The sequence below is a fragment of the Pinus tabuliformis genome, chromosome 4_1, assembly GCF_031772625.1.
Source record: "Pinus tabuliformis cultivar Carrire ecotype Pingquan chromosome 4_1, CPIR1, whole genome shotgun sequence".
NCBI lineage: Eukaryota > Viridiplantae > Streptophyta > Pinopsida > Pinales > Pinaceae > Pinus > Pinus tabuliformis.
The window spans coordinates 27,706,480-27,730,184 of NC_142303.1; the positions used below are offsets into that span (position 1 = coordinate 27,706,480).

General features: G+C 40.6%; 1 protein-coding gene across 1 annotated transcript in view; it reads left to right on the forward strand.

The window, feature by feature from the left end:
• The window catches only part of LOC149174020 (uncharacterized), a 178,908-nt gene that overhangs the window by 59,858 nt on the left and 95,345 nt on the right, over window positions 1–23,705 (forward strand). The window contains exon 2 of the mRNA XM_089419139.1: window positions 23,046–23,157. Coding sequence (XP_089275265.1) covers window positions 23,046–23,157 — 112 coding nt within the window. The remainder of the gene's footprint in view (window positions 1–23,045; window positions 23,158–23,705) is intronic.

Sequence of the window (23,705 nt, forward strand, 5' to 3'; positions counted from 1 at the left end):
TGCAGGCAGCCATAATGGCCATCTTCGAGAACCTGTTGATGACCACAAAAACACAGTCGTTTCTATGCTTAGTGGAAGGAAGGCCTGACATGTAATCCATGGAGATGGATTCCCAAGGTTGACGAGGGGTAGGCAGCGGGGTATAGAGGCCTTGCTTCTTGATGGTCGGTTTGGCAATGGCGCATGCAGTGCATGATCTGATGTACTTCCCGACATCCTGTTGAAGATTCAGCCAACAGAAATACTTCTGCAATACTGCCACTGTTTTCTCGACCCTGAAATGCCCAGCAGCTCGACTGTAGTGTGCTTCCCAAATCATCTTGGCATGCTTGCTTGAAGGAAAACACAAAGGTGACCCAGGTGGCATAACAGGGCATCTTGGAGGTGAAAATCTGGAACACGCTGACCCTCCAAGAGTGTCTGGTATGTGTGGCCGAATTCAGGGTCGCTTTTGTAGAGAAGTGGCCAATCAGAAGTCTCGTGCCCACAAGAGTTGAGCACGGTGGTTAACGCCATGATCGGTGGTCGACTGAGGCAATCTACAACATTATTGGTGCTGCCCTTCTTATACTTGATATTCAAATGGCACTGTTGCAGGTATGTGGACCACTTCTGATGGCGATCATTTTGCAATTTCCCTTGGGTCTGTATGAACTGCAGGGGTCGGTAGTCTGTGTGGATGACCGTTTCCTTCCCCAAAATGTAATGCTTCCATTGTCGGCAGGCCTGCACAATGGAATACATCTCTTTGTCATAAGTGGGATACTTCCGGACTGTGTCTGAAAGTGTCCCACTGTGATATGCCACTAGATGCCCGTGTTGAGTAAGGACTGCCCCAATAGCATAGTCAGAGGCATTTGTCTCGACCTCAAATGGTTGTTGCAAGTCTGGTAATGCGAGCACTGGTGCCGAGCAGAGGCGATCTTTCAACTCTGTGAATGCCTTATATTGAGATTCAAACCAAAAGAATTTTGCTTTCGCTCCTTCCTTGGTGACTTGACTCAAAGGCTAAGTGATATGAGAACATCCCAACACAAACCTGCGGTAGAAGTTGGCAAGACCTAGAAAGCTGCAGAGCTCTGTCAGAGTGGTTGGAGATGGCCAATCCCGAATAACTTGGATCTTGGCTGGATCCACATGCACCCCCTGTTCATCAATAATGTATTCCAGATACTGAACTTGTGTCATGCGAAAAGTGCATTTGTCCAAATTGGCACATAACTTGTGTTGCCACAGTGTTTGGACTCTTGGAGAACCTATGGATGTGGTGGAGGTGCTCTTCCCAACTCTGGCTGAAGATCAGGATGTCATCCAAGTATACCACTACAAATGAGTTGGTGAATGGCCGCAAGATGTCATCCATTAGCCTCATTAAGGTTGCAGGAGAATTCGTCAATCCGAAAGGCATAACCAACCATTCGAAAAGCCCCTCCTTGGCTTTGAAGGTAGTCTTCCACACATCAGAGGGTTCGATTGGTACCTGGTGATATACTGACTTCAAATCAATCTTGCTGAAATATTTTGCCCCCTTCAGTTGGTCCAGGAGGTCATTAATCCGTGGGATCGGGTACCTATTACGGACAATGATCTTGTTCAGCGCCCGATAGTTAATACAGAGTCTCCAAGTCCCATCCTTCTTCTGTACCAACACGATCGGGCTCCCACAGGGCGATGAACTCAGACGGATGTGACCTTTCTGCAGCAGCTCCTGAATTTGCCTCTTGATTTCATCGTTCTCCAGAACGAAGCGCCGATAGATTGGTCCATTGGGCAGCGGCGCACCTGGGGTTAGATCAATGGAGTGCTTGACTTGACAGTGTAGAGGAACCCCTGCGGGGGAGGTGAAGATGTCCTCGTACTCCTCCATGACCTTGTCCATCTGTAGTTGTCATGCGGAGGGGCCCTGTCTGGAGGTTGTGGCCACCGTCTTCTTCTTTCCTTGAGGGTGTATCATCAGGAAAACAAATTTCCTGGTTTTGGAAATGAGCTTACTGCATTGTTTTGTAGTAACCAAAGAGATGGCGGTAGGCAGTGCTATCTCCGGTATCCTGTACAACTTATTTCCCAAAGTAACAATAATAGCACGGGGCCTTGATTCATACACAACATGTCGCTTCCACAAGTATGGTTGTCCTAATAATATATCACAAACTTCAAGGGGAGCAATGTCACACAATACCTCATCCGTGAAGGGCTTGATGTTGTATGGAAGGCGACATTGCTAGCTCACACGAAGATCCTGTCCTTGGTGAAGCCATCCGATGGTGTATGGTTGTGGATGTGTTGTTGTCAGTAAGCCCAACCGCTTCACGACCTCTGCCGAAATGAGGTTCTTTTGGCTCCCATTGTCGACAATGAACTATAGTGGGGAGCCCTTTACCCACATCTGGGAGTGGAAGAGACGCTCCTCCTCCTTTGGATCTTCGGGTTCCTCCTTCTGGATCTTCGTGGTGGCAACGGTGGCGTTGGGCTTTGCATCGATAATCTGCTTCCCTTTGTCATTCCCCTTGTCGGGTTCTGACTCAGAGTCGGAACATGCATCTGATTTTGAAACCTTTAGCTCGGCCACCAGTGATTGCTTGGCCCGACACTCACTTGTGTTGTGAGTGAAGCTCTTATGGAACTCACACCACTTTCTCGTGTCCTTTTTCGGCTTCGCAGCGCTGTTCTTTGCTTGCAGCTTTGGCGGGTTGTCTTGGGCCGCCCCGCCTTGGCTTTGTCCTTTGTTCTGCGGCTTGGGGGCACCCTCTCCTTTCTTTGGATTTGCAGATCCAAAGTCTCGCTTCTTCTGTTTAAACTTTTGCTCGACCTTGACGGCATATCGGTATGCCGTGCCGAGCGAGGAGATGTTCAGGAATTCTATTTCTTCCTGGATGTATTTGTGCAGGCAACCGTGGTATTTGAGTACCAAATGTTGCTCCGAATCCTTGATACCCAACTTTGTGCGAAGGGTATGGAAAATATTGGTAAACTTCGGCATGTCTTGGTCCCTTCCCTGCCGCAGCGTGGTCCACTTTATGTATTGATCCTAATAGCTTCCGACAGGGTAGTACTGCTCCTTGATGGTATCCCGGAATGAATTCCAAGTGGGTGTGGCTGAAAATAGTGAGTCCGTACTTTCATCCTCCTGCTCGTAGTAGGTTTCCCACCAGTCCTTGACGTGGGGGGCTGCTTTGAGAAGAGCGAAAATAATCTTTTCCTGACTGGAAAAGTCATGAACAAAAAAATAACCCTCTAGCAGATTTAACCATTTATCGACAAAATATGCGTCTATCTGACCCTCGAATATGGGGATTTCAAAATTAACTTGTACCTTAAACGGTGTGGCGTTTTCAGAGTAGCTGTTGGAAGCCGATTCGTCACCCTTGGGTAGCCGCTGAAGGCTCTGGGCAAAGCTGTCCATCATTGCGTTCCTTTGTCGCTCGAGGGCTTCTTCGAGCAAGATTTTGATAGGATCTCCTGCCCCCTTGTCTTTCTTTTCATCCGCCATGGGAGGCCATCGGGATTTGCGAGGCTGGTCTTGCAAAGGTTCGACCAGTTCAAGCCCTAACTCCTTGTATCCCGACCTCGTTGGGGACATGCAAAGAAAAACACAGGAAAAAAGCAGTCCGCTTTGATACCACTGATTCGGATTTAAATAGGAATGCAACAAATTACAGAGATAATCATAACACAAAGATGCAGCGGCAATAATACTTCATTTCATTAATGTAAAACACTGAAATATGCTTACAAACAAAAATGGAAATAAACCAGCTAGGGGGATGGTAGCTTATCTCTGAGATGAGATGTGGCGGCTACATGCTTTTGAACTGCCTTACAATGAGGCTCAAGGGCCTTTTTATTATTGAACAATAAGAACAAACCCTCAACAACCAAAACGCTAACCTGAGGAGATGTAACACGAAGAGTTTATGGGGCCCGTTGGGGTGAGATGGACAACCAAGTTCCCGGGGTTGTGACTTGGTCATATTATCTCTGTTTGACGCGCATTATAACCCGTTGGAAAGATCTCTCCGAGGACTACAACAAAAAGATGATTTTAGGCAAAAAATCGCTGGTGGTACATTTCTAAAAAAACGTCGTTTAGGGCCTCAAAACGGCTCCGGAAGTTTAGGACCCGAAAAACTGCTAAAAATAGTAAACTGTGCTACAATTAAGGAAACTGAAAAACTGAAAGAAGCAATGGTGGGGGTCCAAGCGGAATTGGCGGGTGGCCACCAATATCCACCTGGATCAGAAATGAAGGCTCAACAATCCTAGTGGAGACTGTAGCAAGGCTAGACAAACCACAGTGGGCTGCTTCTTAGGTACAAAGTCTAAGACTAGAATCAGAAAATTAGCAAAATCATTTGCATCTTGTTCAGGAGATTATATTTTTCTTCAAGGACTTTGTTCAATGGCCAAAACTGTAGCCGCCAAATATGTCTTAGATTACTATGCTTGTTGAAAAAGTCACGAGAATACCGTCCACCTGTTCAGGGAGTGCATGCCGTAGCCTTTATGGTGGAGTTGTAAAATAGATGATGGGAAAGGAAACCGATGGAAGTGACAGCGTTGCTATTCAGCTTGCAACTAAGAAATATTGGGAGGATCTTGTCATTTTGATTGCTGTGGTACGTCAGAGGGAAACAAGCAGCACAGCTGGCATGAGTCAACAGCACAATCGGGTCGTATCTTTGCACATTATCGTAGAGCTCAAACAGTGGAACAACGAGCAGGTTCAGAATGCAACCAATGTGGCGGTGAAATGTGGTTGTATGCAACTTTGCAAGGTAGATAGTTGAAAGAAGAAATTCGTTTGACTTGTATGACTGGAATTCAAATAAAATTTAATCCTCTTTGATAACATATCGGGTCATAACAGGTCCGTTAACCCACACACATGTTCATGTGCGATTATCGTCCGATCAATCAACCAATGAATGGTCTTGATGGCCGGAACTCAACGAGGTTTTAATCCTATTGTATAAAACCTTATCGCGTCCATTTCTAACGTTAACCTGCGCGCACTTTCGGAAGCGATATGCGTCCAATCACCCATTAAACAAACGGTCCGATCACTCTGACTGTTAAACTCTTTTTAATAACCACATCGCGTTCGTTTAAAATGTTAACCTGCTTGCATGTTCTGACGCGATATGCATCAATCTCCTCTGATCGGACGATCACCGCTTCCTCGTGATTTCCGTCAATTTTAGCAGTCTGCCAAATTTCTTTCTCATCCACCACTTTTACCTTGACTTCAGTCTGCACTCTGCGGCCACAATACTCCTCTAGGCAGGTGATATTGACGGGGCAAAGGCTGTCTTTGATGCTGCTGTAGAGTGGTGGAGCAGAACGCTATTGGGACTCAAATGCGTGGGCGTGAAGATATGTGGATTCAAACTCAATAGTTGTAAAACATTTTGTCATTACTATCCGCCATGATTATAATACCCATATCCAAAATGACACTCAGATGCTTTCCACAACAGAGAATGCTTTCAGCGGGAGACAAATCAACATACAAAGCAACTTTTGACAATGATACAGCGTAAGCTGCACATACCCACAGTATACATATAAAATGCATATCATATACATGTCCCAGGAATTTTGAAATTCCACACTTAGTAAAACCTTCACAACTCAAGGTTTAATGCTCCTTCAATAAACTCTATGCCGAAACGTTTGATTTAACTATCCAAAGTCTGGACCTTTATAAACCTTTGAGCGGAACCTTATATATCTTTCATAATCTTTGGTTAATTCTTATTACCTGCGCATATTAACCATACCATGGATTTTAGACTTTGGTTAAAACTCAACTTAAACCATAATACATTAATCCTGCTTATTTCCCATATAATAGAAATATTTCATAAACCACACTTAAACCTTACCTTTCTTCCATTCCACAAACCTTTGCACATATATCGATGCTTTCCTTAGCGCATTAAATCTTCGCCGTCGATCTCATTCCTCAATCTGATGGTTATCGTGCAATAACTCGCGCCAACTAGCCTAAGCCAATCTCCACTGTTTATTTCTCCTACCTCAATCCAATGGTGATCGCGTAATCTTGCGTGAAATCTTGCATGATGCATAACAAGTCGAGAGCGCGCGAGAAAAGTGGTTTTCTCTTTCCATCGTGTGCTACGTGTCAACCTCTCAGGTTAATCGCGTGAAATTGTAGAATACCATTTACAACTTTTAGGGCGCGCAAGATACTGCTTATTGCCTACGAAGACCGCTCCATTATTCTGCACGTTTTCCACCCTTCTGTCGACACGTGCCTTGATGTGATCCGTCCATTTCTTAACTTAATCTCCTGTGATAAGATCTTCGTCGCTCATCTTCCATTAACCCTGTCCATTGATCTGACTGATCCAACGGTTACTGTGCACTGTCGCCTGATTCGCTGGACCTCGAGCTGGAAGGATTTCCAGCCTCCAGCAAAGTATCAATTCCGCCTGTTCAGCTTCCTGGCCCGCTTAAGGGTTTCGGTCTTGGCTTCGAGCTTCTTGGGAAGTCACCTGTGGACGAGAAAGTCGCAGTCCATAGATCCTCTAATGTGGTAGCAGGGGCAACGTTCATATAACTGGACGGTGTATATACTAATATGATTCAAGGCAACCACAGTCACTGTGTACAGTCGTGGTGTACATGCCAACACAATTTCACTGACAAGGAGGAGGTATTATGGTGCGGAGTTAGGAGTGTTAACTGTGCGGAAGGAGAGGCGTAACCAAGAAACATTCATGGTAATGCAGTATTTTGAACATAGTAATACCGCATGACAATCACTCCATGTCAAGTAACACAGTGCTCATCCAAAACGCAGTCAACACATTACCATTCAACGCAGAATACCATTCAATGCAGAATATGTATCGAATATGTATGGCTGCAATACATACTTACTTCACTCATGGCACTCACCACGGTCATCTTAGTCTTCCATGCAACACAAACTTTAAAGGTCATTCGATTTTCTATCAAACGCTGAGCATTTAGGTGCAGAGTCTAGGCGGGTGCGTTTTTGCTATTTGAGGCAGTGGATAGAGAACCCAACACAAATCTAGCTAAGAGAGGTTAGTCGGACAGTGTAAAGAATGAAATAGGCATGCACACAATAATAGCAATTCTATCCGCAGGAATGCAGAACTAACATGCACAGAGAGGCCACAACGCAAGTGGCTCAAATTGGAGTAGGGCAGGAGTACGCCCGCTCTGATACCATGTTAAACACATACATGGAAAAAACAAAATATTAAAGATAAGCATGAGAGTATTTCTATTATTAACAAATGATATACATTTATAGTACATTCATATGACCTTTGGTTTTGTATTCCAAGGTCTCTTGGACTTCCTTAGACTATTCAGCTTCCACACCAACTCTTAGAGGATTAGGTGTCCAACAACTATACTTTGTCTAGATATGTTTTATAGTAATTCATGGCTCCCAAAATCTTCTTCACTGAGTTCTATCAATCTACAGCTGCACTGTAGTCTCCATGCTACATCATTAATGACAACCTTGTCTCATAGAAGGTATCACCATTGCTCTTCATTATACCCAAGCAAAATCTCCAAGTCACATAATGTTGACTAATACATCATGGTCTTCAATAGTCTCCACACAACTTCAATGTGTCTTCAATGAACAACACTAAGCTCTGCACAAAGATAACTCTCTGTTTCAACCCTCTGTCCTAACTGTTGCAGTAACTGCTTTGGGAGTGAGGCTTGAGGATTAACTGCTTCAGAGGAGTGACTGTTGCGGCTACAGGTTGTGTATTCAATTAAAACGACCTTGTCTATGTAGTCTTTTTAACAGATCGCGGGCTACACTTCTACGAATTCATTCTAGGTCCGATCCTTTCAATGAATAACCCAGTCAACAGAATGCTCGACCTTTGGCTTCCTTCTTCTTCCGCTAGACCTTCGGCTTCCTTCTATGCTCGCTCGATCTTCGACTTCCTCTTTCGCTCGCTCAACCTTCGACTTTTCTTTCTTCTGTTCCTTCACGTTCACGAGTTGTGAACTGTCCTTCGTCTCAGTGATAGATGCCCAAGCTCAATTCACTTCTCGAGGTGGAGCATTTAACTTATATATTTAGAATATCATCAATACCCAAAAGACATGTTCATTGGAGGAGAGGCCGACTTGTGTATGGGGTCGCACATTACAAATATATCATAAACCTGTTTATTTATGAACATTCATATTATAATAGATGTATAGTGGTCCCACATGCCACGTCACTGCTTAAATCGCAATCGCAACTTCATAAAACTTTCGCAATCACAACCCTTTGGCTTCACAATATAACATTGCCGATGCCCCTATTTCCGACGGAGCGGATGCGATGTGATATTAAACGGTTGTTAATAAATCTGTTGGGTCCACAATTCTATCACAATCGATGGTTTATGAATCTCATCAATACCCAAAATACATGTTCATTGGAGGAGCAGCCGACTTGTGTATGGGGTCGCACATTACAAATATATCATAAACCTGTTTATTTACGAACATTCATATTATAATAGATGTCTGGCGGTCCCACATGCCACGTCACTGCTTAAATCGCAATTGCAGCTTCATAAAACTCCCGCAATCACAACCCTTTGGCTTCACGATATACATTGCTGATGCCCCTATTTCTGACAGAGCGGATGCGATGTGATATTAAATAGTTGTTATAAATCCATCGGGTCCACAATTCTATAGCAATCGGCGGTTTGCCATTGTGACATCTCTTCAAGACTTGCAATATGCGACGGATGCGATATTTATTTAGGATGTATTATAATGGTGTAGTGGGTCCGCAATACTATCGCAATCGGGGTTTCGACGTGATAAGGCTTTAAAGCTTGCAATGCAGTGGATGCGATATTTCAATAGAGATGTTACCATAAAATGATCGGGTCCGCAATACATATCGCAATCGGGGGTTTTGAGCAGTGGCATATAATAGAACCGCTAATAAAGCCGTCGATATGTTTTCTCCGATGCGTTGTGGACTTTAAAGAGTTTCCATGGCTTATTACTCGGATGTTCCTTAGCTCTTTCAATATCTTAACTCCTCTGATACTCCGCAATACTCCTCTGATATGTTAGCTCCTTCGATATGTTAACTCCTCCGATATTTCATGCAATATCTCCGATATGGCTCTTACTCTTGAGCATATGCGATATTTCAATAAAAACAGATTATAACAGACTCTTACTCTTGGCTTGGCTTTCCTATGGCTTCTCTGTGATTTCCGATGGCTACTCTTTGATGGCTTTCCTCCTTGGCTTCTTGCTCCTGTTACTTCACGGATCTGCTTCTCCTTGGCTTTCCTCCTTGGGTCTACTGCTTCTATTCTGTCTGTATATATATATATTTTAATCCATATGTTGTATTCTGTCCTTGGGTCCTCCTTGGGGAACATTATGATCACAAGAATTTGCCATCTCAAACACTGCCATATTGACATTAATGGCAACCTTGATTAACACAAGGACCCCGTGTAGGGAAACCAAACCCAAGATGGAGACCACCTGCAATCCTGCATAAGATCCAATGCGTCCCCTAGCCTTCCAGTACAATGAAGCATCAAAATTGATAGCTTGTTGACTTAATGTAAAAATACACAAGAGGTATTTTGTAATAATAATTTATTATATATAAAAATGTATGAGTGATGATTGTTACAATGAGGACCCACATATATATACCTAAGCAGGTGTCCTTTCGTGACTGGGCATGTCTTTTTAGACATGCCTTTTCACTTAACTTAATGACTATTTAACCTAATCAATATTTGATTATTTAATATTTACATTCATTTTATTTATTTACTTGTTATGAATTATATTCATAACATAACCCCTTTCTTCAGAAGCTTTGCCCTCAAAGCTTTAATGTTGTCGATTTTCTTCAGTTAGTGTTTGTCACTCGATATTTTCTTCACTTAGTGTCTCGTCATGTACAATCTGTAATATTCCCTTGGATTTTTTATTTTATTTTATTTTTCAATATATATATATATATATATTTATTTTATTTTTTAATATTTTTTTCTTTCAATTTTTTTTTAATAATTACTTAAATTAAATTAATTTAATCATATAAATTGTCTATTATATATATAGTTAAACCATAGTATGAACCATTTGTATATAGTCTCGATTCTATTGACATTTGACTCTAGGAACACGTCGCTTGACCGTAGCCCAGAAGAAACGGTGTTATAACGCAGGTCCGTAACACCGATATGAACCGACACCGGCAACGAACGACTCCCGGAACCTTCATAGCGGTTGACCAAAGCCATAAGCGATAAGCACAGAGCTGACGAGGTGGACGACGACTTGTTGGGACAGGCGAGTACAATGCGTGGATTTAGCCAGTAATTCAAAGTATTTCTGAATAACGGAATGTGCGGTTCAGGGGGATGAATAGCATAGTGCTCCCACCCGCGAGACTGGAAAACCCTAATTGCTCGCCACTAATTCTCAGTCAAAATGCCATCCTTGGTGATCTGATATGACCATATACTAAAAACTGATGTAGAATTGATAAGCCATCTAAGAATTGAATGTTAACTGAAAGTGCGAAAATAGAGGAAAATCGCTGGAGCAGAACACTTTATGACTGCTGATAAACCATAAGAAAGATGCAAAACAAAGGTATAAACAGCGAAAACACAGTTATACCAGACAACAATATTGATTACGGAGTTCGTCCCTGATGGACTACGTCTCCGGGTCCGCTTTCAAGATGGGCGACCGTTTTTATTAGGAATGAGAAGAAGAAGTCGATTACACAGTGATTTGGATAGACTGAACTTGCACACAGGCAATTCTGACCTCTGTCATCAGATAGCTCTTTGAACCAGCTTTCCAATGCCGCTTACGGTTTCCAAATCCGACTCTGGATGCTCCCGAAACACTAAAAACAAAATCGCCTCTATCCCTCCAGAACTTGCATACAAAAGCTGAAAACCACTCTCTTGTTCTTCATGGACAAAAATCTGCCTTTTAAAGGCCTCTGGATACATAAAAACCTCCTCTGACTGCATTCGAGGTGAATTGGCTGACTTTTGGGGTTGAATTGGTTGATTTAAGCCACCTTAGGGCTTAGTCATGGTCATGGAATTAATTGAAAACCAATTTACAACAAAAAAACCCAAAAATACTTTGGTGAACCCCCAAAACCGCAAGTGGTTAGCCTAACTGAGCGGAGGTGCTAACGGTCCATGTGACTAGCGCTGTTTTCCGTGGTTTAAGTGCCGGCGCTTCCGCTGTCAGCTTAGAACTGGCGGTTTAACTGCAACTGTTCACATGTTGATGTTGCGGTTTGTAAACATTCCGCGGTCAGCGGTAAGTTCTGTGGTTATGAAGACCCCGACAGCCAACAACACAGCATTCACATGGCACAATTATCTGATGCGGTTATGAGCTGGTGGTTAGGCGTTGCTTAAGTTTTATTTGCAATGTATTTTGTAAACTCCGACAGTTTATAATACCGTGGTCACATTTCCTTCGCCGCGGTCAACAGGTCCGGTGGTTAGGATTGTGATTTTAATTGTATTTGCATTGTTTTTACATTAAACATAGGCTGAGAGCATAGGTTAGGTTTGAGCATTAGGTTTAGGACTTAGGTAATGTGGTTGTCAACGTATTTTAATACATAGATGTAATGTATTAAGGTTGACACTTAGGTTAGGATTATGGTTTGTAGATCTAGGCTTAGATCATAGGTTTTGACATATGGTTTAGCATAGATTAGGGTTTAGTGCTTAGGCAAGAATGCATTAGGATTCTTAGGGTAAACAAATGATGAATAGATAGCTTAGGAGTTAGGGTTTAGGTCTAGGCTTAGGTAAATAGTTTCTTTTAACTTTTCAAGACCCATGTCGGCTCTGCAAAGCGACATCGGTGAAACTGAAGCCTTTACCAGACGATCGACCCTTGTACATCCTTGTGGTCTCGTGCGACATTCGTCAACATTGCATGACGACGACCATCACATCTTTGTAACTGACACTGGTGGCGATGATGATAAGACTATGTCGTCGACCAGGTACTTTAACTTTGAATCCTTTTACACAATCAACTATATCAATCATAAATCCTACAAAGTCGAACGACAAAACACATGTTGTCAACCAAACCCTAGCAGAACTGTCGATGACATAAGTCAACAACCAAGTACAACACCACATCCACTGAATGCCATGAAACCATAACATTACCTGAACAACCTGATCATAACCAACACTGTCAATCTATCGAAGCTGAATTGAAGCGACGACGACACTGAACAACACTTGAACACCTGTGCAATTGAATTGACGGATCCTCCTGGATCATTCCTCTCCACTTGAAAGCTTTTGGACCACAAAAGTTTGACTAATTAAATAGTCGATGAGGGTAGAACTCCCTTTCTTTCCATCTTGACCTGACGATGTACCAATACATTCGATCAATCACCTGCAAGTGATGACCCTAATGATGCTGACCATGATACCTTTTGATTTGGTGACCTGTTTCTTCCATCTGCAGTATGAACAACTTGCGACGATGGGCAAACAACTTATTATCAACATGGCAATTGAATTCTTTCCACGAAGAATCATGAGTTAGTGATTCAAAAACATCTTTGAAAACAATATTTGTAGAACTTTATTCAATACATCTGATGGGTATTAACAATCTACTTTCTGGAATAACTGAAATATTCAAAGACTCCTTTGATTTTGACTTCATATCAATTACTTGACTTGATTTACTTTCCTGTTGACTGATTACTAAGTGAACTTGCTGCCCATAACTCATCCAGCTGTGATGTAAAGACTGCTGCAACTTAGTTTGACTTTGAAAGTATCTAAGTAATTGTTGATTTACTTGAATCACTATTTCTTCGTCTATTAACTGATATTTCCACTGACTTACACTTTCACTTAATGCATTAGTTTTCAAACCATGATAAGGAAACTTTAGATCTGCTTTTGAAAATGCTTTGTCATGAAAACTTATAAACTTCCTCTCCACTTGAAAAGAGGCTTCATTACTTTTTAAAGCATGAAATGATGATGCAATACCAAAGAAATGCAACACTGACTTTCCCCAATACTGACTTGCACCCCTGAAACTGAAAATAAACATACCATCTGAAACAAGTCTCTGATTAGACTCACATGTACCATTCCTTGCAATAAACCGCTGATGGTGATAGCTTCTAGAATTCAATTGAATGAATGAATTGAGATTCATTCCGTCTTTAAGAAGATGTTCATAGGACATTAAATGTATCTCATGTTGCTTATCCTGTTTATGAATAAGATTTCTTGGAAAAGAATTAACCATCTTGACCAATTGATTTATAAACTGAATATCGCATCTCGAACAATCATCTTTATGTTGTTTCTTAATAAACATGAGTACATATTTACTTGAACTTATTAACTGCTTAACTTGATTTGTAACAATTAAATCCAAGTTTGATTTGACTTAATGTGCCCTAACAATAAATTGAACTCCTTCTTTCTTTAGGTGATATTTATGTTCTCTTCTGTAAAACACTGCATCTCTATCATAAAGATGAGGACTTCCTAAGACAACTCTACATATGTCTACTGGGACCACATCTAACTCCACTTTATCAATGTACTTAGATGTAATTGCAAATTTTAACAGACACTGCTTTGCGACATGTATCCGAGTTGATTTATTAATCCAACCTAATGGGTGTAGTCTTGGATGATTCTGTGTCTCCAATCCCAATTGATTAACTATATGTTCAGATATTAAATTTGCCTCCGATCCAGTGTCAATCTTTGTATGCTTAGAAGTTATCCTTATGTGGAAGAGTTTAACTCGTTTATCCTCATGTGGAGAATTTATGTTTGAAGAAGATACAATAGTTTTTGAACTTGAACCATTATCAGAAGTTTTACCTGTCGTAACCATGGCGGTTATCCTCCTTTCATCACCTGAATCTGAACCTAGATCTTGCTGGACCGCTGCAATGGCCTTCTTTTCATCCTTCACCTTAAGGAACTTTTTGGGCTTAAGTTCTGGATGAAGTTTTCAGCGCTTCGATTCATCATGACCGATTCTCTGGCAATGAGAACAAGTCGGTCTTTCCTTCTGAACGATCGCTGATTTCTTTCTCTTTGAAATGTTCTTCACCTTACTGTCACTGGAATCTCTGGTCTCCAACTCTTTGGATGACTGAGATGAAGACTTGAATGGTCTGCCAACTGATTCAATATGTATGGCCTGAACACACACCTCGTCAAAATCATCAGGATTAAACATCAATAAAGTATGCTGCAAATATGAATGTAAATTGCCGATGTATTTTAACGAAGTTTCACGTGTATCCAATGAAATACCAAGCGCCAATGCTTTCTTTTTGAACTCCTGAGTAAACTCCTGAACACTCTGCCCTTTACCTTGCCTCAGATGCTGCCAATCAATAACAGCTTGTTGCATGTATCCTAAAGGATAGAATTGTTTCGTAAGAGCTTTCAAAAACTTAGACCATGAAGAGATGACTTTTCCTTTACGCTTTACATCTAACTGAGTTTTGCTTTCCCACCAGATTAAAGCTGTTCCCCCCATTCTAAGTGTAGCTAACTGAATTTTAGTTTTATCTCTAGAAATGTTCTGAATGCGACAATACACTTCTAACTGCTTTATCCAATTATCTAGCTTTTCAAGATTCATTTCGCCATCATAAACAGGTAACTCAAATTTAACATCAAGTTTCAAAAGAGATGATTTCTTAGGTTTCTTTTCCATTTCAGATTCTGCACTGGAAGAAGAAGAAGAAGAAGAGGATGATGGAGATGATGGAGGTGAAGGAGGTTTATCAGCCTTGCCTTTACCTTTGTCCTTCTTCGATGCCTTTGAAGAAGAAGCATCTCTCGCCTTCTTGTCTTCGTACAATTCTCCCAACATCTGCTGCATGGTTAAGAATGCCTGCTGAAACTGTTCCTCACTCATCTTAGTCTTAGTGTTTTCACTTGCATCAGGTCCTGACATGGTCGATTTCTGAACAACTCGTCGCTTTCCAATCTCTGGATCGATCTGCTCAAGGATTCCTTCTCCTCGTTGCGACTTAGACCTGGTTAACATTCAATGGCACATTCTACAAATGAAACCTGCTCTGATACCAAATTATATGATCTGATATGACCATATACTAAAAACTGATGTAGAATTGATTAGCCATCTAAGAATTGAATGTTAACTGAAAGTGCGAAAATCGAGGAAAACAGCTAGAGCAAAACACTTTACCACAACTAATAAACCATAAGAAAGATGCAAAACAGAGGTATAAACAACGAAAACACAGTTATAACAGACAACAATATTGATTATAGAGTTCGTCCCTGATGGACTACGTCTCCGGGTTCGCTTTCAAAATGGGCGATTGTTTTTATTAGGAATGAGAAGAAGAAGTCAACTACACAGTGATTTGGACAGACTGAACTTGCACATAGGCAATTTTGACCTCTGTCATCAGATAACTCTCTGAATCAACTTTCCAACACCGCTTATGGTTTCCAAATCCGACTTCGGATGCTCCCAAAACACTAAAAACAAAATCACCTCTATCCCTCCACAACCTGCATACAAAAGCTGAAAACCACTCTCTTGTTCTTCATGGACAAAAATCTGCCTTTTAAAGGCCTTTGGATACATAAAAACCTTCTCTAATTGCATTCGAGGTGAATTGGCTGACTTCTGGGGTTGAATTGGTTGATTTAAGCCACCTCAAGGCTTAGTCATGGTCATGGAATTAATTGAAAACCAATTTACAACAAAAAAACCCAAAAATACTTTGGTGAACCCCCGAAACTGCAAGTGGTTAGCCTAACCGAGCGGAGGTGCTAACGGTCCATGTGAGTGGCGCTGTTTTCCGCGGTTTAAGTGCCGGCGGTTCCGCTGTCGGTTTAGAACTGGCGGTTTAATTGCAACTGTTCACATGTTGATGTTGCGGTTTGTAAACACTGCGCGGTAAGCGATAAGTTCTGTGGTTATGAAGACCCCGATAGCCAACAACATAGCGTTCACATGGCACAGTTATCCTATGCGGTTATGAGCTGGCGGTTAGGTGTTGTTTAAGTTTTATTTGCAATGTATTTTGTAAACTTCGACGGTTTATAATACTGTGGTCACATGTCCTCTGCCGCTGTCAACAGGCCCAACGGTTAGGACTGTGATTTTAATTGTATTTGCATTGTTTTTACATTAAACATAGGCTAAGAGCATAGGTTAGGTTTGAGCATTAGGTTCAGGACTTAGGTAATGTGGTTGCCAATGTATTTTAATGCATAGATGTAATGTATTAGGGTTGACACTTAGGTTAGGATTATGGTTTGTAGATCTAGGCTTAGATCATAGGTTTTGACATATGGTTTAGCATAGATTAGGGTTTAGTGCTTAGGCAAGAATGCATTAGGATTCTTAGGGTAAACAAATGATGAATAGATAGCTTAGGAGTTAGGGTTTAGGTCTAGGCTTAGGTAAATAGTTTCTTTTAATTTTCAAAGACCCATGTCGGCTCTGCAAAGCGACATCGGTGAAACTGAAGCCTTTACCAGACGATCGACCCTTGTACATCCTTGTGGTCTCGTGCGACATTTGTCAACATTGCACAACGACGACCATCACATCTTTGTAACTGATACTGGTGGCAATGACGATAAGACTATGTCATCGACCAGGTACTTTAACTTTGAATCCTTTTACACAATCAATTATATCAATCATAAATCCTGCAAAGTCGAACGACAAAACACATTTCGTCGACCAAACCTTGGCGGAACTGTCAATGACATAAGTCGACAGCCAGGTACAACACCACATCCACTGAACGACATGAAACCATAACATTACTTTAACACCCTGATCATAACCAACACTGTCGATCTGTCGAAGCTAAACTGAAGCGACGACGACACTGAATGACACTTGAACACCTGTGCAATTGAATTGGCGGATCCTCCTGGATCACCTGGGAATAAGTAACGCAACATGAAGGGGAAGTGTCACATGCCTGTACTCATAGATATCGTCGTAGTATTTCTTAGAATACTCAATTTCAGGCAATTTTCCGGACTTTTCAGGCATTTTTTCGGCTTTCTCAGAGTCCTCAATTTCAGGCATTATTTTGGCCTTCTCAGAATGCTCAATTTCAGGGATTTTTTTGGCATTCAACACATCTCGTAAATCAATATATGCATCATTCAAGAGGTATTTGTATCGAACTTCATAAAAGATATTTGGCCGATTAATTAGTGTTTGAAGTATTGATGGTTGATGCAAACACAATGACGTTATTATATCCTCTTGCACCTTTCTAGCAGCTGTGGCTGTTAGTGCTAATATTGGCACACCCGGAAGGCAACTTCTCAGGATTGACAATTTGCGGTCACTGGATCTGAAATCATGGCCCCATGATGAAATACAGTGTGCTTTATCTATCGCAATGAGATTTAACAAGCCCCGTGAGTGAACTTTTTTTAATTTTGTCATAAACCCATTACTAAATGTAATGTTTTGTGGATCCTCTTGACTATAACCTTCAAAGCAGGGTTTTAAAACGCCAAATGTCTGTTTAAATGTATCTGGTGCAAGGTTTAATCCATGACTCCATGCTTTCCTCAATAGCCCACCAAATGATGTTGCTAACTCGCCTTTATATCCAAGAGGATTATCATGATTTATATGTTCTTGATAATCTCCAAAAAAAACATGACTAGCTCAGGTGTGTGGAGCACACATTGAAGATAACTGTTCATATAACAAGTATTACCAAGGTTTTGAAGTCCTTTTAATCCCACAAAACTACCCAATTCCATGGGTGAACAACTTGGTTTAGCCCGGTGTGCATAAATGCGTGCCCTTTGAGGTGTTGCTGGCAATATGGCAGTGTCATTTTCTTGCACTACAGATGCATATGACCTGCAACGTTTTCAACTGTTATAAGAAGACATTCCACCAACTTCCAGCATAATTTTTTTACCCATCTCTATTTAACCATTTTCCTGCTGAAGCCTATCAAGACTTTCGTCTCCAATTCTATCCATATCTTCATCTTCATTCCCTGCCATTTTCTGAAATGGAACTCCTAAGCAAAACACGTTGAGACATAACATAGCTAAAATCACAACATTTTTCCCTTTTAAAAACCTCAACAATATGAATCTTAACACTGCCCTAGATGATCAAACTCTTAGGATCTGCTTTGTTTTTGGAAATAAGCTTAGAAAAACCCATTGATCCAGCAATTGGTTTGCAGGTGCTTGAGTCTTCAATCAAATCCAATTTATCTACAATGCAATGCGGCTTACAAATTCTACCCTTAACAGATCTCCCATCAATACCTTCAATATCCACATCTCGCGTTTGAATTGCATGTGGGCCAAGTTTAGAATCAGACTTTTGTTGTTGTTGTATGACAACCAACATTTTTCCATTGGAGGTCCATGGGATTTCAAGGGACTTTGTAAGCTCATTCTGATTCGAATGAGAAACAAGATAAGCTACTTCTTTTTTTCATATTCCCAATTGGATTCGGATTTTGAGTGGTCTTCTTCTCTATTTTTCATATACCCACTTTGACTATCCTTCTCAGCACAATCGTTGTTGAGATTATTTTTGTTTTCATAGTTATCTCTGTTTTTAGGATCATCTTCATTCTCATCATACTCTGTATTTGACATAACGTATTCTTCAAAATTTTCCATATTCATATCATCACCTTCATTTGGATCCTTATCTTGATCTATATTAGCTTCATCGGAATCATCCTCTTGATCATTTCCTGCAACATCTTCCTCGTTGTTATGATATTGTTCGTCTTCTTGTTTCTCTAGATATTCCTCATCCACATCATCAATGTGCTCATTATCATTAGAATCATCATCTTGATCTGTATCATTTTCATATTCATCATTATCAACATTTTGATCAAATTCTTCTTCTTTTTCTTCTTCCACATTTTCCTCTTCCTCATCTTCCTTATTATCGATTTCCTTTCGACATGTTTTAACTTCTGCAAATGATTTTTCTAAATGCTGAAATGCTTCTTGAATTTTACTAAACAGCTCAACGCATTTAGGACGTGAACGTAATGGCACATTGTGCGATGAACAACATTCAAAGACCCGCATGATTATATTGTGCGCCATGGCTGGCTCTGATACCACTGAAGCATCAAAACTGATAGCTTGTTGACTTAATGTAAAAATACACAAGAGGTATTTTGTAATAATAATTTATTATATATAAAAATGTATGAGTGATGATTGTTACAATGAGGACCCACATATATATACCTAAGCAGGTGTCCTTTTGTGACTAGGCATGTCTTTTTAGACCTGCCTTTTCACTTAACTTAATGACCATTTAACCTAATCAATATTTGATTATTTAATATTTACATTCATTTTATTTATTTACTTGTTATGAATTATCTACTGCTTCTATTCTGTCTGTATTTATATGTATTTTAATCCATATGTTGTATTCAGTCCTTGGTCCTCCTTGGGGAACATTATGATCACAAGAATTTTCCATCACAAACACTGCCATATTGACATTAATGACAACCTTGATTAACACAAGGACCCCGTGTAGGGAAACCAAACCAAGATGGAGACCACCTGCAATCCTGCATAAGATCCAATGCGTCCCCTAGCCTTCCAGTACAACTAGTCATCAAAGAAATAGAGTAAAAGAGCTTACAAACCATGGACCACAGGTGGGGACTTCATAATGGCCTGCCTTTCCATAATGGGCTTTGGCATGTGCTAATGTCTCCAAACTCCAAATGGGGTTAACCAAGTATTCTATTAGGTGGTTTCTACTTCTAAAGGGGATAATATGTCCAAGGTACATCCTTTAAAAGGTGGTGGTATGTGATAAAGAGGTGAATGGAGTAGGGGATGAGAAGGGGCAACCCTGGGCCACATGATGGGGTGTAAGGGTAGCTAATAAAGCGAAGCCCACACTTGGGTATATAATGTATAGGAGGGAGCAATCGTGGTGCATGAGGTGCCCCGACCTTGATTTTTCCACCCTTCTTTATATGCCTTTTGCATTTTCATGATTTTCTTTAATTAACTGCTCAGGGCTCAAGGGGTAAGAGCATGATGGGTGAGATGTAGCAGTGGATACCCCTTTTAAGGTAGGGCGGTTCATTGACCACCAGGGGTTGGGATAATCATGGGTTCCTATATGATGAAGGAGGCTCATAAACCTGTAGGAACTAGGGTGATCATGATGATGGGGTAGAGCTCATGTATTGACTTTTGCTCACGTGGTAAATGTGTTTGTCTCAACCATCTTTTGCATTTTGTGGTATATTTTCCTGTTGAATGTGGCCAATTATGCTTTTACTTTTCTTTTTCGCTACATCAACCTCTGGGGCATCATTCCAGGCCTGACCTAAGGTGTGGGCAAGGGGAAGGGGAGAACTAGCCCTATGTGGACCCAGTGGAGGAATGTGGACCCAGGTGGGAGAAATGATGAATGGGGTAATATGAGTGTAAAGGGGGTAATATATGCAGATGAGGGAGCGGTACCACGCAACCAAAATCAGGGTTTCCCGTAAAATACCATCCTTAATGCCAAATGGTCAGTAAAAGAGATCCCACGAGACTAGAATCCATGGTTAATATCCAAAAGGGGTCTAGGGGACAAGAGCACAGACCTAACCCATTCTTTCCGCCAAATCCCCCCAATAATCCATGCCAATAAGTGTCCATGACAAGCAAACTACAATACTCAATTACCAAATGACAAGGCATACCTTTAGGTTTGGGGGGCCCACCTTCAAACATACGATCATGGCAGATGGGTGAGAGATCACATGGCTGGCTGAGGTGGCGGAGAAATGGCACAATGAGCTAGTTGGTGGCTGCAAGGGGCTGCCCGCTGAGGACCATGTTGGAAATTTTTTTTCTCCTAAGGATATCACCCACAAAATGGTGGGTAATAGATCCAAGGGCTTTGGCATATTTGTAGTGGATTACTGGACAACGTCAAAATTCAAACCTGGGGCACCAAAAAGACAAAAGAATGACATTAAACCCCCATATACAAAAAATAACAGCCACCTCATTTAAAAAAATCAATTTTTTGCTACATTACTTGCAATGAAAAATTGCAATAAGAGGGTGCATAAGAAAGTTGGAAAAAAAATGAAGCTTGCTGTCTAAATATGGAGAAAACCCTTGCATTGGTTCTTGGGCATGAAAATCATAGCAAATGACAAAAAACAAAGAAGCAAAAATGTTGGTAGGGAAAGAGGCAAGCAAGCCTAAGCTTAAATCTATGAAAAAGATCATTAACATAGTGGTTTTTAAAAACCTGTTAATGGAAGAAACAAAGTTTGTCTCACTGATCTTGAATCTTTGATCCACAAAAAAAATTTGGTTGGTGATGATAATGGCTGTTTGATCCTCAATCCCTCCTTGAAAATCACCACAAAGCTCTTCCTCTTCCTTCACCAAGACCAACAAAGCAAAATGACCAATTAAAACTCAAAAAATTGCTTTTGTGGCCGTGGCCCGCGCGCCCGGCGATATTTTCCATCGTTGTGCAATATTTTTCCGAAATTTCGGTGATATATCGGAAATATCGCGATATTTTCAAAGTTGAAAATATTCCGATATTTACATGGCGATATATCATTTTAAGGAAAATCATACGATATTCACGATATTTCGTGAAATATCGGCGATATTATCAACGCTGATTCAAACTGCAACCACTGCCAATACATCTCAGGTAGCAATCATGACAAAGCTTCGGATAGCTGGAGAATGTGCCCATGATACTGCTCAGACTTTAGCTGATGATCCATACATGATTATGGGCTGAATAGCACACCATGAAATGATACCTGATACTCACTGGAAATGACCTTTATAGGTCTGAAATTTGGGTTGCGCAAAATCCTCCTATAGTAATGAATACAATGGAATTCCTTACTGCAGCATTAGCATACCTCTGATTTACTTGTGCTTGAATTGTCAACTAAGGTCTCCTGAGATGCATATGCATGGTAACAATTTCAGACATTCATTCTCACTACTGTAAAGCAATCTTGTCATCCACAAGGTTCAGAATAGGACGTCCCTGATTATTGATCACTTGATTAGATCCCTTCGATGCTTAAATGAGGAATCTGATTGGTATGGCAATACAGTAGCCTAACTAAGAAATATGTCATATATCAGATTTCTCTTGCTGCGTGATGGATTACAGATGGCTATGGTTGCCAACTCTTGAATTACTGAAGACCACTTTTGAAGAGAACCATGGGCTGATAAATCAGAAGGTCGACCAATCTTTCCCACAGAGAGTGCTCTCAATGTGCTCTTTCCACCAGCTTGCATCCCTACACAAGCTGGTCGATAGCAATACTACACTGAGTTACCCTGGTTCATGCTTTGCTTCTCTAGTTATGGTGACAAATATTCCCTTTAAAGATGCCAGTTTCAACGTTGTCAGTAGCACTGTTGTCATACATGCTGATATGGTATCATTTTCTGAGTTGTCCACTTAAACTCCAAACTTATTACATATTACAGCAAATCATATTTATGACTGAATATGGCTGCAAAATTTCCCTCGACAGAAACCAATGACATGGCTTCATACACTGAGAGCAATCTTCTACTCTCAGATGTTATACCTTGACCACCATTCTCTTGCAAACAACAGCTTCAAGACCCCTTCATGGTTACCCTACAGGCTACACCTGGGTGGGTAAGAGGTCCAAAATAGAGATATGAAATGTGTTTTATTTCTTGCATTACTCTACATTGTTATAGAGGAAGCATTTGCCTATGCCATTCTACATGATATTTCTTAACTAGTTTTGATTAACATGTCTTGTTATCTAATGTATGTGATTGTAGTTGAACTTATTTTTTGTTGTTGATGAGCATCGGTAATGGCCCTTGAAATCTGTGGGTAATGCTGTACTTTATAAAATCTTGTTTTGACAATTTCACACAAACCTCATGCTTCTTCAGATTTAGTCCGGAAAGGGAGCAAAGGAGCTTATAATAGAAAGTTCATTACAGGAGTTGCAACTGCAAATGTACATGTAGATTCCAGCGAGCTTAAAGAATCATCCGACCCCAAGTAATATGAGCTTTTTCCTGGTTTAATATTTTCTTTCATTCCTATATATATCCTTTTGTCTTCTTGCAGCATCAACATCATTCTTCAACTATATTTCTTGAAATTTCAGTTTTTGAAATATTAGATTATTCGGAATAATTCACGTCTAACATGCTTTTCTAAATGGAAATTGTTAATTATAATCCTTGCTTGAAATTGAAAGCGTGTATACTTGTGAAATTTAACTTGTACATTATTAACATAACATGATATGAAGGTAAAAGTTAAAACAACCTAATTGGCCTCATCTGCTATTGACAATAGAGACCATTTTGAATTGACGTTTACAAAATATTGAAATTCATTTCCATTTGAATTGTGCTTTACAAATATGTTTGGGCATGGGAGCTGACTTTGAGGGCAATCAGAGACCCTGAAATTTTTGCCTTGTTATAAACTCAGGATTTTTGGCATTTTGGTGCTATTTTTGGAGACCCCATATCGTGTATAGCATAAGAGTCAAATTTCAAACCATTTTGTGAAGTTTGGTTTTGTGCTTAATTTTACAA